General features: G+C 37.1%; 1 protein-coding gene across 2 annotated transcripts in view; it reads right to left on the bottom strand.

Annotated features, from left to right (window-relative positions):
* Positions 1–14249: 14249 nt before the first annotated feature.
* The window catches only part of LOC124372836 (cathepsin B-like), a 34925-nt gene continuing 32616 nt past the window's right edge, over positions 14250–16558 (bottom strand). For both annotated transcript variants that reach the window (XM_046831241.1, XM_046831240.1), the window contains exons 5-7: positions 15961–16105; positions 15550–15666; positions 14250–14727 (exon numbers count right to left, since the gene is read on the bottom strand). In XM_046831241.1, the coding sequence (XP_046687197.1) occupies positions 14525–14727; positions 15550–15666; positions 15961–16105 (465 nt within the window). In that variant the 3' untranslated portion in view covers positions 14250–14524. The remainder of the gene's footprint in view (positions 14728–15549; positions 15667–15960; positions 16106–16558) is intronic.

Raw genomic sequence — 16558 nt, 5'->3', positions numbered from 1 at the left:
TCTAGTTCCTTCCTGGTCGTCTTGGAGGTTTGTGGATACCAGGCAGGAGCCGCGTATGTCACGATGGGGCGGACTATCGTCTTGTAGAGCAGCAGCTTCGTGTTGATGGGAAGTCCGGAGTGAGGTCGCAGTAGTGCCGACAGCCCTTGGCGGGCGGCCATTCCTAGGCGGATCCTCCCTTTGGCGGCAAGCCCAGTCGTGAGAGTCCTGTTGAGGACGACTCCTAAGTACTTAATGGACTTAGTCCACCTTAGCCGGTCCCCCTGCAGTTGAATCGTCTCTCGCTGGGCCGGATACTGTGGGTGTTTGGTGAAACAGATGGCCTCGGTCTTCTGCGTGTTGATCCTGACCTTCCACTTCCTCAGCCAGGGGTCGAGTTGTTCCATTTGCCTTCTCATGTAGGCACATGATTGGCGGATGGTGGCCGACTTACTGTAGAACAGTGCGTCGTCAGCGTAGAGGGCGAGAGACATCCTGGGAATGACTGGGATGTCATTAGTGTACCACAGGTACAGCACTGGACCCAGTACAGATCCCTGTGGCACGCCTGCGGTGATTGGCCGAGCTGACGACGCGGCCTGTTCCACTGAGACAGAGAAGGTTCTGTCGGCCAGGTAGGACTGGAGAAGTCGGAACAGACTTCGAGGAAGTGGACTGTGGGCCAACTTGTACAGGAGCCCTTGATGCCAGACACGGTCGAAGGCCTTGCTGACATCCAGGGAGACTGCGGTGGTGACCAGCCCTTGGTTGTGGGAGTCAGTGAGGTCTGAGAACACTCTAGTCAGTTGGAGGGTGGTGGAGTGACCCCGTCGGAAGCCGTACTGCTCTTTGCGGATTTCCGTGTGGAAATCCTCGGGGAAACGGGCCAGAATGAGTCGCTCTACTAGTATCTTAGACAGGGAAGGAAGGAGGGAGATTGGGCGGTAGCTGTCAGGTAGGGTGAGGTTCTTGAGAGGCTTTGGGAGTAGGATAAGTTTTGCCTGTTTCCAGGGTTTGGGGAAGTGTTTGAGTCGGAGGCAGGAGTTGAAGAGGGAGGTTATCCATTTCACGACCCATTCTGGCAGTCTTCTGAGAGCTGGGGTGCCCAGTCGGTCTGCTCCCGGGGCCTTCTTCGGGCGAAGTCTTGCGAGGGCGCCGGCAACTTCAGCCTCGGTGATGGTGGGCAGTTCGTCCGGTTCCAGCGAGTCTTCTTGGTCAGTGGCTTCCAGGAAGCCCTCCACTGCACTAGAGTGCTCTGGGTCGTCGATGTCGTGATTGGGAGAGAACTGAGCCTCCATGGTGTCGGCGAAGACTTCAGCCTTCTCCTCGGCTGAGTAGACCAAACCGCTCTGTCCCTGGATGGGACAGACAGTCCCTCTTATCGCCTCTGAGGGTTCGGGCGATCCGCCAGATGGAGCCGTCGTCTGTGTTAAGAGTGTCAACAAACTCCCTCCAGCGGCTCTCTCCATGTTGTAGTAAGTTGGAGACCCTCTGCGATTGGCGATTAAAGGCTGCCCTGTCTCCAGTATACCTTGTCCTCTGCCATCTCCGTCTGAGTTGCCGTCTCAGCCGGATCTTGTCCATGAGATGACTCGGGAGGTTGCGGCGGTAGTCCGGTCGGTCGGTGGCTGGTCTTGCTGTGCGATCCATGGCTTCTTGTAGGCAGGAGTGTAGCCTGGAAACTCCAGCGTCCAGTTCAGTGTCCGTTGTGGGAGGTCGGGGGGAGAGTGGTCTGTCGGCCAGATAGTTATAGTATCTGGTCCAGTCCACGGTCTGTCTCTTCCTTGGGGGTAGAAGTCGGTCAAAGTAGTCGGTCAGGTGAATAGTGATTGGGAGGTGGACAGATGACAGGTCCTGAACAGCAGAGATGTCGAGTGGGGCGGGAAGGTTGCAGTGAAGAGCAAAGTCAAGTATGTCGGGGCGGTGTTGTTGTTGGCCGGGGAAGTGAGTGGCTTCCGCTGGTGCAGTCAGGGAGACGTGGGGGCGACAGTCCAGGAAGTTAAGTAGTTGGCGGCCTGAGCAGTTGTTGGCAACACAACCCCAGGATGTGTGTTTGGCGTTGAAGTCGCCAGCCACAACTGCTGGGCAGCCCGGTCGGAGAAGTCGGTCGAGCTCGGCGAGGTCGAGTCGTTTTCCCGGCGGGCTGTACACGGAGGAGAGCTCCATCTCTGGTCCTCCGAAGCAGGCCGCGATCGTGGTAACCTCCGTGGACCCATCCGAGGCATGGGACATGTCGGTGAGGGACCCGGCGGTGGACGAGTATAGCTGTTCCACCAGCCGCGTGGTGATGTAGGGGGTGGGGTGGTCGGTCCTGTCCTGTAAGTAAAATAGTTGGGGATTCTGAACTGTTTCTGCGGTGTGAGGTGGGTCTCCTGCAGCAAGGCGATGTCGGTGTCGAATTCGCCTAGGAACTGCAGGAGCTCGTGCCGCTTCCCTTGGAGGCCGTTGCAGAACCAGGAGACAATCCTAGGCGTCCTATCCATGGGAGACTGCGTTGTAGGAGTCGGCCTGGGCGGTCAGCATGCCCGCCAGGGATTGGAGCATCTGCACCACCGCAGTTAGCTGGTCGATAACCTTGACTAGCAAGGTGTTTACGTCTGGGCGTTGGTGATCTGGGACAGCGGGGCTCACTTGGTGGGGTCGAGTGGAGATTCCAGGGTGGCCTTGAAATTGGCCTTTTTCCCTGTGCCCAAAATTGTAGACAGGCGGAGGCCGCTTCCTGATGTCGGGCTCACAAGCTGGTGGTGTCGGCCGTGGAGTGTTCACAAGTCCGGGCTGGTCGAAGTCGTCGGCAGTCGTCAGATCGGCTCCTCAAGGATACACGGTGGAGTAGCCATATATTCTAGGTTCTCACCCACTCAATATAAGGTAATTGATAAAATAAATAGCCTATCCACTGAACTGGACTGCGAACTAGCCTGCATTGAACTTGTAGATCTAAACTTAGTTTTAATTGATGTGTACAGAAGTCCAAATGGACACTATGACAATTTTATGCATATAATGGAAAAAGTGTTAGCCATATTAATCAAAAAAGTTGAAACGCAATTGTGTGCGGAGACTTCAACCTTCACTTTTCGCCTCAAGGCCAGGACAAGAATGCCAGAAACGTTGTTAACCTATCCTCCATGTATGGACTTAAAATCACAATAACTGACCCCACTTGACATAACACATTTTTGGACAATGTTTTCACTTCCTTTGGGGATCAGTTAAATGTTAGCTTAAGAAATTTCCATGTTAGTGATCACTTAGGTTAACTTTTTGTGTGTTAAAAAATGTAGAGTTAGTTTCAAATTTTAATAGCAACCCTTGTCTAGTCTATAAAAATGTGCCAGATATTAATGATAAAACCATCAATCTGTTTAAGTATCTGTTAAGTAAGGAAAGCTGGTCTGATGTTTTTATTGACGAAAGCATTAATGAGAATTTTAACAACTTTGTAAATAGTTTTAAATATTATTATGACATAAGTTTTACTAAACATATTAGAATAAACCCTGGAAACACTAAGAAACCCAATAGGCCTACAGGAGGTACACATTGGTACACTCCTGAGCTTGGAGAAATAAAGAATAGGCTAGACTTTCTCTACTCACTAGCTAAAAATGAAAATGAACAGCAAAATTGCAATCTCTTTAGAACCAGTTATAATAGGCTTAAAGCATGTTATAGGAACAAAATAAGAGATGCCAAAAAGAAGGCAAATATGTTAAAAATAAAGTGTTCAGAAAACCAAACTAAATCATTGTGGAATATTGTAAATAAGTCTAAGAAAGGCTCAAGTGGAACTCATAGTTTGATGATAATGTTTTTACTCCAGATGAATTTAATAATTATTTTGTAAATGTTACAAAAGAAATCAAACAGACCCTGACTAGTCAAAAATACAACTCACTGTGCTTTAGATTTTCTACTTCGTAGAGATATTCCTGAGACTGTAACTTGTTTTAGTTTTAATGATGTCTCTGAAAATGATGTACTAAATGTAGTTAAACAGTTGTCCAATAGGTCAAGCAAAGATCATTTTGGTTTCTCAAACAGACTAGTAAAAGATACCATCTGCTGTTACATCACTCCTCTTACTGCTCTTATCAATAAGTGTCTGTCTCAAGGTGAATTTCCTAACATTTTAAAAGTTACTAAGGTGATTCCTGTTTTTAAAAAGGGTAAAAAAGATCAGCTTAACAACTTTAGACCTATTGCAATTGTTCCTGTCTTATCTAAGGTAATAGAAATTATAATCAGCAAACAGCTTATGCATTACATGGAGTTTAACAAGTTAAAATCTGTAGTTCACAATTTGGTTTTAGAAAAGGTCTTTCTACAGCCAATGCCTTAATAAAATTGGTGGAACAAATTCTAGGCTGCTTTGAAGAAAAGGAACTTGCTGCGGTCACCTTTTGTGACCTTAGCAAGGCCTTTGACTGCGTGTCTCACGAGTTGTTAGTATACAAACTTCAGCACTATAAAATTGAAGGCTCTGCCTTAAAAATTTTCCAAAGTTACCTGAAGAATCGCAAACAATATGTAGTAAGCAACAACAAGGAATCAAGCAGTCTAGATGTGAATTGTGGTGTCCCGCAAGGGTCAGTGCTTGGCCCCATACTTTTTATTATTATGATCAATGATTTAAGTGAATGTGTACCTGCGGATGTCGTCCTCTATGCTGATGACACTACAATCATAAATAAATAACCTAGTAGCAGTCTAGCATTGGCACAAGCTAAATCAAATCAAAATCTCATTCAAAATTGGTTGACTGCTAATGAATTGGTATTAAATACAAATAAAACAGTGACAACCTTTTTTGGCCTTAAAGAAAAACCAGAACAACGCACAGAAAATCCAACTTTTTTGGCCTAACCCTTGATCCAACACTAAGTCGGCATCAACACATAATTGGTCTCAAAATTAAACTTAGCAGAAGCATTTATGCCTTAAAACGCTTATGTGGTGAATTGGACCAGAACGGGATCCGCACTACCTATTTTGGTATTTTTCAATCACATATTACCTATGGTCTTGTTGTATGGTGTGGAGCCTCCCATGCTGAAGAGGGATTTATATTACAGAAAAAGCTATCTGTATCATTGCCGGAGCTGGTAGGCTTGATCACTGTAGGGATATTTTTGTACAGCTAAGGATTCTCACTCTACCTTGTGTGTATATAATGCAATGCTTGTTGTACCTTAGAAAAAATGAAGACAGAATTATGCTCAGAAATGAAATCCACTCATACAATACAAGAAATAGCCATTTAATAAATCTACCTCCACATAGACTTAGCAAAAGTGAAAAAAACCCTCTGCACATTGCATCTAGATTTATGAATAAATTGCCTATGAAAATGAAAAAATTAAAAGACTGTTCTTTTAAATCAAAATTATATAATTTCTTGTTAAATAATGCATTTTATTCAATAAGTGAGTTTTTATTGAGTCAATGGACTGACAATGACTTCTTTAACTAGTGAAGTACAATTATTATAAATTATACTGACCTGCCTATGTATTTGTGTGAAATATCTTGTGGCCAATAAATTATTCTATTCTATACAAAAAAGTAAATGTTAATCTTTTATAATTTTAAAATACATTTTGAATAAATGTACAACTAAAAAGTATTTTGCTTACTCTAGTAGACCCTCTAGACAAGGTTGAAAGTTATAGCTGTCCGAATCTGTCCTATTTTTAAGAAGTGTTATCTGTTTTTAGAAGTGTTATATATATTGGAAGTTTTTAACACATATTTCAAATACAATGTGAGTTTAAGTATAGATACACTATTTAGTTTCTGATGGATAAAGATGGAGGAATGGAACTTGGGATACTTTTTAGGAAATAGAAGTAAAATTTTACTTTTTTTTTCTGTTATAACTTTGCCCATTTCCCCAAAATAGGATTTGGGGCGGGGGTGGCTCAAAGATTTTAAATGAATAGACCTATTAAGTAACACCTCATCTGAAAGGGCTTGATAAATGAAGGACAGTGGAAACTAGCTTTATATCTCTACCTAGTACAAAATGGCAGCTCATTGAAATTAATTAAGTTAAGCATGGGTGGATCCTGCTCAACCTTTAATGGACAAAGATAGAAAAATTAAACTCAACATTTAATTTCCTCCAGGAAACAGAAGCAAACCATTTCCCCCAAATGGGCTTTTCGAGGGGCAGTTTAAAATGTTTAAATGTAAAGTTACAGTAGCACTAGTAATTACAGTTATTTTAAGCAATAAAACGGCTCTAAAACGTACTAACCTGCGCTTTTATATCTTTTTAAACTGCTGTCCCAGGACAGTTTGACAATGTCCAAGCCTATTATAGAAACTGGAAATGGCACGCTGTATGAATTCACACAGGATTGTTTTGAATTTCCACAATCCTGTACATATTCTGTACCTAAGGTTATTAATGCACTGGGGTTTTGTTTTATAGACGTTGTTTTTAATGTGACCCCACACAAAGTAGTCAAGTGGGGAGATAAGTGGAGCTTCCCACTGTTCTTATTTTATCAAGACTTTCAAATGAGGTGTCACTTAATGGGTCCTTACATTTAAAAGGTTTGAGCCACCCTCCCCTCAAATCCCATTTTGGGGAAGTGGGCAAAGTTGTAACAGTGACTAAAAAGTTCACCTCTATTTCCTAGAAAGGTGTCCAGAGTTCCATCCCTCAATCTTTATCCATCTAAAACTAAACAGCGTATCCATAATTTAAACTCACACTGAAAATAAAATACATATGTGTTAAAAACTTCTACCATGTTAATCTTCAATCCTAATGTTCAAAATTACAAAACTAGATCCAAGGACAGTGCTGTGGTTGGCCTACATATACTAAGTAATACTGCAAATAGAAATTTAAAGATATATATTCCCTCAGACCTTTAACAAATAAATATCATAAGTCGCTCTTGTATGATATATTTTGAAATTAGTTTTAAATAACCCTTTTTTATTCATTAAATGAATTATTTAGTTTTGATAATCTTATTTTTTAATGAATTTTCATATAGAAGTTGTTAAATTGTTTGATTTATTTCAGTTTGTGTGCTGTTATTGTTACATTTCTAATTAAATTTATATATTTTAAACTTGTTCATTTATAGTTTATATTAATTTATTAACATGTTAACCTGTTGATGTAGTATATCGCAGTTGAGTCTCTTTTTATTATTACTATTTATCTAGACAAGAATTATAACCACTTGAAATAAGCTGACTTACAAACTAGTTTTGTGCAAAAACTGTGAAGTGAATATAGTTAAAACTTGTATAAGAACTGTATTTCTATTGTTGTAGAGATCAGTGTGGCGAGACACATGAAACATACTCTAATTGGCTTCATGAAGAAAATACTTGCTCAGATTCTCAAGATATTGGTGATTTTGGAAGTTCTCTGATTAAAGACATTTACACATCTATCAAAAAGGCAGAATGTGATTTAGCCAATCCATCAGATTACCCTCCCCACTACAGTCCTCAGGAGGGAGAAGAGTTTGATTTCATCATTGTTGGTTCCGGCTCAGCGGGGGCTGTCATTGCCAACCGCTTGTCTGAGATCTCAGAGTGGAACATACTCCTTCTTGAAGCTGGTGGTAACCCTACAAAAACTACTGAGATACCCAGTGTTTACATGGCACTTTCTAAGTCTGAGTTGGATTGGCAGTACCAAACAGATCAGTCTGAGGATAACTGTCTCGGGATGGTAAACAATAGTTGTAATATGCCAAGAGGAAAAAGTGCTTGGAGGCACAAGTGCGATTAATGGGAATATGTATGTTAGAGGAAACTGGAGAGATTTTGATTCATGGGCAGCTGCAGGAAATGAAGGCTGGGATTATGAAAATGTTCTAAAATATTTCAAAAAATCAGAAAACATTAAATCAAAAGAGGTTCTGCAAACTTCAAATTATCAAAATTACCATGGAGAAAATGGATTTTTAACAGTAGATTCATTTAATGATTATGGATTAGATGGTTTAATTAGTGGATTTGCGGAAGGAATGAAAGAACTTGGATATGATACTAATATGGATGTAAATGGAGAATCCCAAACTGGGTTTGCAAAAGTACAAGGAACAATTATTAATGGAAAACGTTGCAGTACTGCTAAAGCTTTTTTAAGTCCAATTAAGGACAGAACAAATCTGAAAATTTCTAAAAAACTCTTTAGTGACCAAGCTAATTATGGGTAAAACTACTAAGGACAGTTTTGTTAGATCTTCACACAACCTTTTAATCTTTTGAGTGACTTAGTTGAATTTAGTCCCACTCCTCTTCACATAAGAACAAACATTCAAATTAGTTTTACTCTTAATAAGATTTTCCATTACTGACTGACATTATTACTAATTTATTCCTTAATCATCTGGTTTGGAATGGTTTTAAATAATCTTGTTCTCCAAGGGTGTTTTGGAGATTTTTTCTTTTATCACAATTAATACTACTGATACTTGAAGTACTGGAAGTATGTTTAAGACCCTTGGCTGTTTGCCATGATTCATTTGTCTATAAGTGTTCTAGGGGTGGATAAGGGTAGACATTTATTTTGATTATTTTTTATTTGATAAATCACTATCTGTAAAGCAGTGTTATTATCATCTCGGACAAGTTCAATATTTAGTTTTGACTATTATTTTCTTCCTTTAGATGATTTAATTCCCTCTTAAGAATTTCTTACCGCAAAAAAGTCTGGATTGATTTTGCATAATTTTTCTTAAGTTCAGAAATTTTTATCACTCAATTTTGAAGCTCAAAGATTGTATTGTTTTATTTATCAAGGTTTGTATGCACCTATCTGTAAGTGCGTTAATCTGAAATGGAAAATCCAGATCTTGAGTAGTGTTTGTTGATGTATCCTATGTTCAAAGGATGTTGAATCATTATTTTTTTATGTGATCAAAGGTGTTTTGGGTTTTGGTGTTTTGTAGTAGTCCAGCTGGGGTATTTGCTGGCAAGTTGTTGCTTGCCTTACAGAACTTTAGGTTTAATCAAAAGATTTGGCATTACTTGCTTTTTAAATTTCAATCAGCGCCTTTAGATATGTTTCTTTATTTTTTGAACTTACATGTTCCAAAGAGGTATTATTTGCATCTGTTTTGAATGTAATGACATGAGGTCATTCTATTCACTGTATTTGTTTCCGTGGTAGAAAAAAAATTAAATTAATTTTTTACAACGCTTTTGTATGTTTCTCTATCAACCTTCACTATGCTAGCAGTCCAGAATGGGTGACCTTTTACTTTACCAAAAACAAGATCATTTACTTTAAGTCCATTTCCATTCAAATGTAAAAAACACAATTCAATTATCAAATGCACTTTGGTGGAATTCAGTGGTAACTACTCGGTTCATCACCAACTGAAACACCAGTAAATAAGTCAAATAAAACAGTATATCTCCAACTTTGAACTTTTTTCAAATCCATTAGTCATTTTTGGTATAGTATACAATCATGTAAATCATTTTTTTTTTTATTTACGATAAATCCATTACCACATAAATAAAAGTCTAAAAAGGAATTTAATCTTAAAAACAACAACAAATTCCATATTTACTTACCACAATGATGCTGTAAATAGGCATAACTGTAATTATTACAACACCGGTAATCCACACATTCTTGAACAGACTATACTCAAATCAAAAGGAATTACTGTTTGGGCAGCTGTCAGTTGTAACTGGGTGCTATCTTAAGACATTTCAGATAATAATGACTGTGAATAGGTATGAACAGGTTTTACATGAACAAGAAACCTCATTTTATGGTTCCAGAAATGGATCAAGCAATCTTCCAACAAGATTGTGCTCCTCCTCATTTAGGAAATCCTGTCAAGTAATTACTAAATGATAACCTACATGGCCGTTGGATTGGTCGTGAAAGTGATTTTTTAGATTGGCCACCCCAAATTTAACTGTGTGATTTCTTTATATGGGGTTACATAAAGGAACAAGTTTATATTCGTAGCTTCTTCAATAATGATGAGGAATTTTTTTAAATAAATTGAAGAGGAACTTCTCCGAACACCGCAGAATTTCTTTGTAAGAGCTTACAATTCATTTGTTAAGCGGTTATTAGTGTGTCACTGGGGATGGATTTACATTTTGAATAATTGTGGACTGTAATTGTAGGTTTTTTAATAGGCTATGTTCCAATTTTCTGATTGAAATATTTTATTTCTCTAGAATATGATAATAAATAATTTTACAAAACCAAAAATACTACTGTTTTTAAAGTATAGGTTTTCAAAATAACACCATTTTGTTTCAACAATTGCTAGAGAACTGAAACTTTCACACAATATTTAAAAAAACCTATATAATGAATTATGTAGAGTTTGATAATGTTCGGTGCATAAATGGGCAAGTAATATAAAATCAAACATTTAAACCTCTTTGTGGAACATCTGGTATATGCAAGGTGTAACAAAAAGGTTGGGCTGTATATGCATTTTCATATTCTATGTGTGATGCTAAGCTAAAAATGAAGAATAATGTTTTCCAATTTCCACTTTGTTTAGCAACTATACGTAATTTTTTTTAAATTAAAACCATTTTATCTGTGTTGTTATTTTTACAAAACTTAGTAAAAGGATCCATGTCAGAAGCTATTATATTAGAAAAAGAAATTTTAAATAAATTTTAGCCCTTTCAGTGCCAACGTCCGACTACATGGACGTACATAAAACGTGCAAGAAGAGCCAGCGTCCGACTACACGGACGTACATAAAATGTGCAAGAAGAGCCAGCGTCCGACTACACGGACGTGTTTTAAAATATTCGTAAAAAATACAACAAATATCTAAACAATCCTAATTTTGTTATAATTGTATTTATAAAGATATAAACTAATAAAAAACATTCAGTTGAATGTATTTCCATTACATTAGTGTTATAAATAAAACAAAATACAAGTGGCTGTGGACGTCGCTAGTCTGAGTCAGCTGTCATCTGTTGTTTACTAACCAACTACGCAGTTTCGCCGATTGCGCCGAGCTAACTTGTTGTTGTTTCGTTTATTGTTGTAAAATGTTTACAAAATGAAGCGTAGTGCATCACCTCTTAATGAAAACACTTTACGGAGAGTGTTAGAAGACGATAGTGATGTTGTTGTGAGTGATAGTGAAACGGAGAGTGAAGAGTCTTCTAGTTTAGGTTATGAGAACACAGACAGTGACCCGGATTATCACTCTGAGTTGCCTTCAACTTCAAATACTAGTAGGCCTAGATCTAGATAACTTGTTATTTAGAGCAAATGTTCATAATGATCTTTCGTCATCTGAGGATGATGCCCCAGACATAGGACTTGACTTTGAAAGTCCCACTAGACCTAGGCCTAACCTACAAACAAGGGCAAGAGGTCGACCAAGTAATGTAGGCCTATATCAATTGTCTGAAACCTCCTCTTCAGATTCTGAGGATGGTATGGGATGGGATGAGGTGGAAATGGATGGGCATATTGGTTTTTGCCATCAGTTTTCATTTGATGAGCTAACGGGTCCAAAACATGCTCCTCCTCGTAACTCCTCCCCGTCAAATTATTTCAAACTTTTTTTACAAACAGCCCTCCTAGAAACATTTGTAAAATATACCAATAAGTATGCCACAGAATATATAAATAAAAGTCAATTGAAACCACACAGCCGGGCAAACTCCTAGAAACCTGTGTCTCTCCTAGAGATGCAGGCCTTTTTAGCAGTGCTAATAAATATGGGTATAAAAAAACAGCCAACTATTTACAGCTACTGGTGGACCAGTTCTAGTCAATTCATTCCCTCGTTCCCAAGAATGTTTACCAGGAATAGATTTCAAGCAATATTGAGATTTTTGCATATGGTCGACACAGTTCCACTTGCAAAACCAGGTGAGCCAGATTATGATGCGTGCGCTCGGTTCAAACCACTGATTGACCATGTAAATAGGGTTTTTAAATTTCATTTTTCCCCCGGTCAGAACCTTGCTATTGACGAGAGTATTATAAGTTCCAAATCGCACAGTCAGCTGAGGCAGTACTTACCAAAGAAGCGACATCGGTGGGGAATAAAGCTTTGGATGCTATGTGACTCGGTCACCCACTACTGCTTGAATTTCTTTGTCTATAAAGGGGCGAATGGCAGTGACAAAGATGAAATTAAATCTAATGGATTGGGCTATTTTGTTGTGAAAAGGCTTTTGGAGATGGCTGGCCTATTAAATAAAGGCTATCACATTTTCTGTGATAATTTCTTTACTTCTCTAAAGCTTGCTAAATATCTTTACAGTAAATGTACATTTTTGACGGGTACCATGCGTATAAACCGCAAAGGACTTCCTGATTCAGTAAAACCTAAGTTCAAAGTGGGAGAAAAGAAGTACTTCAAAAAAAATGAGATGACTTTATTAGCATTCAGAGAGCAGTCCCAGACAAAAAAGTATTAGTTTTAACTACAGATGGCACAGTTGAAGATGAAAAAAGGAGCAAAAAATTTGGAAATGACATCAAAATTACTAATAAGCCAAAAGTCATAAGGAGATATAATGATTTTATGGGAGGGGTTGATGGAGGGGACCAAATGTTAAATTCATACCTCGATGAGAGGAAAGCATTCCGGTTTTGGAGGAAAGTTACTTTTAATATCTTTGGGCGCATGGTACTCAATTCTTATATAATTTATAAGAAAAATACTGACAAACCCCTTCCTAGGCTAGAGTACACTGTGGCACTAGTAGAAGAACTTTCCACTGAATGGCTGGCCCTCCAAGAAAGGAGGCCTATGTTGTATACTTCACCTTGAAACAGCAGGGAGGGTAATGCGGCTAATAACGGCAGTGGTGATCCCGATTGGACAATGTTCTTGAACAAATTGGCAAATAAAAAAGAACTTAATTGCTCTGTCTGTAGTAAGAAAAGTACTCAGGCTGGAGGAAAAAGGAAAAAAGGCCACATTTGCTTGCAAAACATGCAAAAGGGGACTCCACCCATATTGTTTACCATTTCATAAGTGTTAATTTTTTTCTCATTCAAATAAAAAAAACTTTTAAGTAGGCTACAAGTGTTTATTAATTGTGTAATTTTAAACTTGAAATAGGCTATTTTTTCTTAATATTTACCTAATACATAATTTTATAAAGTGAAAAACAGTGTTAAGCAAGATGTGCGAAAAATCCAAATACGCGTTATTTTTGAAAAACAATGATAAAACCTTTATTTTTGAAGATACATATAAAATTTTTTTGTGTATGTGTTCAAAAGTATGTGGAGGTTCAAACACATACTCAAAATTTATGGGAACAAGGATTTTTTTACTGGCCTTATATTTACACCAAACTGAAAAATTCATCATAAAATTTTATGTAAGTAAAAGTTTTTTTGGTTTTATATTTTTAATGCATGTTGTAGTAAATTTATTTTTCAGTATTAATTTAAAGCACATTGTATAGAGCAAAACCAAATAAAAAGTAACAATTTTCATCCATAAATAACTGCTGAAACATTGGCAATTATAGCCTGGCTCTTCTTGCATGAGCATATGGCACTATGCCTGGCATTTCTTGCACGCGCACTAGGGAGAATGTCTGGCACTGAAAGGATTAATATTTTTTAAATAGCGGCCTTTTTATTTTTGTTTTATGAAATAACTAATTAACCATTGTTTTTATCAAAATGTTATGCCACAAAAAAGTTTTTAAATAACATTTTCTTTCCAAGTATACCTACCTCATTTATAAAAATCAGGTAGGAAATAACTATTTTATGGAAGGTTTGAATTACACATGCAAACTAAATAGCCCATAATTTGGCAGTATTTGAACAGCTGTTATTTAAAATCAGCTGTTACTGTAATTCAAATGCAACAGTAAAGTTGACTATTGCACTTATAACATCTAATAAATGTAACCAAAACTAAATTAAAACGTTTGTAAGATCAGTTTCCAATTGTCATAATGATAAAATTATTTTAATTAAAAAAAAACAAAATGGCGTATAGCTGCTAGCTAAAAGAAGTGGAAATTGGAAAAATATTATTCCTCTATTTTAGCTTAGAATTACACAAGAGTCTGAAAAAGCCCAACCTTTTTGTTACACCCCTTATACTGTATATATATTTCAAAATTTCAATCAAGATTTAATAAAAAAAAATACTTGCTCTGTCGGGATTTGACTGTTTCTGTCACATATGTATTTAAATAACCAAACTAACATATTATCAGAAAATCAAATTCTTGTCAATCGCCTGATTTAATTTCTGTATTGAATCACACACACACAAAAGAAAAAAAATATTTATACATATATTCAAAATATTTATTTATTGAAACATAACACATGAACTTCATAGCAAAAATATATAATCCAGTAGTAACATAAACAAATATCAACTATCAGAAAGATATTTTGTTCTTCGATTTGAGTATACAGGTATGAGAATTTATTATTTTTTATACCACAGTCAAATATATAGTATATATATATATATATAGTACAACAATGATGGCACTTTTTTCATAAACAAATTATGAACGTTAAAAAGACATAATATTGAGCAGACACTAATTGTCATGTAGATTACTTTGGGATGCCAGCATTGATCTCACTCTCGATGCCGCACTCATCGGAACCTCGGAGGATTTTGAAATATCCATGATCACCCCAGTCAGAGTTCCAGGAGTTTGCTACTAGCCAATAAGGAGTGCCATCCTCCACCCCCCACCCTAAGATACGGATGGCATGTCCTCCCAACATCTTGCCTGCCACATGCTTGTACACACCTGCAAACAATTTTTTCATTGACTTTAAATGAAACAATCCTCCTTGAATCTGTACATCATAATGTTTGAAGAGGACAGTCTGCTTTAATATAGTCTATAGATATACACTCAGGGAACAATAAAAGAACATTTAAATTTTTTGTTTTAATAGGTGATTGAATTCAACAATTTTTTTAGCCATGCTCTTGGCACTCTTATATATTTGTGTAGAGATAATATATTTTTAAATTTTCAAATTTCGATACATTACTAATTTATGCCTAATATGAATTTTTGATGGTGGGCCCTCATCCAAAGCACAATTTTCTACTTGAGTGTTCTGTTTTAACAGTTTGTGTTCTTGAAATTAATAGTGCTTTTAAGTTTTTATAAATACTTTTTCTTGTGTATAGATTTTGTATCCTAATAGTGCAATGCAACAGTCAGTTTTTTAATGAATATACTTATTTTTAGTGAATTTTAACCATTTTTATTTGCCTTCTGTTATTGTTATTGTGTCAACATGGCGGATACTGTCCCCGGACTTCACCTTTCTCCTCCGCTTCAAGCTCTCAAGTGGGAGGAATCTGTCCCATTTTCATCTGCTTCTCGGCCAGAGAGTGTTGCGTTATAAGTAATAAGTTCTTTATCAAATTATTTATAGAATTGCAGAATATTTAAAATGATTCATTAACATTCAAAACAGCTAAATACAGATTCCCAATCCAAGTTAATGAAGTTGTTTGTTAATAAATTCTGGCCTAAGTGGTCATGTGTATCAGTTATGTCAATAGCTAAGAGCTATTTTAACTTAGTAATTTGAAAATAAACTATTTATCCCACCTGCTTTGTACTGTACAAAATCTTCATAGACTGAGAAAGCTCCTTCTACTGGTCCATTCTTCATGATCTCTATCTGAATCTGTTTCTCCTCGCCATCTACACTGTAAGCGCTCTTCCCTACAAGGGCAAATTAGAACAGAATCATTTCATATACTGCAAGAGGCAATTGTTAATTGAAATGAAAGAAATTATAGTTGTATTTTTATCATTTCTAGGATATCACAGTATCATATACTAACAAGATATACCTAAATTAAAGGATAATTGTGAAAACATAGTTTGGGTTAATCAAAGCAAAATGTAAGCAAGGATTTAAATGACAGTAAACTCTCTTACTGAGCTTGAACGTTTTAGAAACCCATAACATATTTTAAACAGTACTGACGTATAACTATGAGAGTAAATCCTCACCAAAGTGTTTGTCCTTATTGTAGTCCACACTGTATGAGTGTTGGCATCGTTTCTCACACTTAGGTGTCTTGCCACCCTCAGCACAAGGAGGTCTAGTGCCGTTCACATGGTGCTCACAAGGCGCAATTTCATATGGCGCACAACCCTGTGTGGAAAATTTCCGTTAACTTTACGCTATCAATATTAAACAATGCTAGTAAATCTTCTGGCAAAGTGGATTAATAAATAATGAGAATAATATACAGGGTGGCTGGTCATCAGTGTTACAAAAATTTTTGGGTGAAATTACAAAGTAAATGATGTGTAATGATACATGTAAGAGGTTCCAAGTCAAATATTGGCTTCAAAAAGAATTATCTAAATTTTTTCTAAAATAACCATGTTTTTAAACATATTACAGCAATTTCTCAACTACCTGTAAACGGATTTGAGTAAATGACCTAATTTTCGTATTCTACATTACATTTTGAATAGGAATAAGTGAAAATTTTAAAGGATCAATAATAAAAACTCCATTGTTAATAGTTCCAAAGTTTAAAATTTAAATATCTGTTAAAAATAAAAAAACATTGGTCTATTGTATTTTTCTACACCCTGT

This window comes from Homalodisca vitripennis, unplaced genomic scaffold (genome assembly GCF_021130785.1).
Source record: "Homalodisca vitripennis isolate AUS2020 unplaced genomic scaffold, UT_GWSS_2.1 ScUCBcl_4150;HRSCAF=10156, whole genome shotgun sequence".
NCBI lineage: Eukaryota > Metazoa > Arthropoda > Insecta > Hemiptera > Cicadellidae > Homalodisca > Homalodisca vitripennis.
Note: the sequence above shows the minus strand (reverse complement) of the source record. Positions and strands in the feature narration are given on the sequence as shown.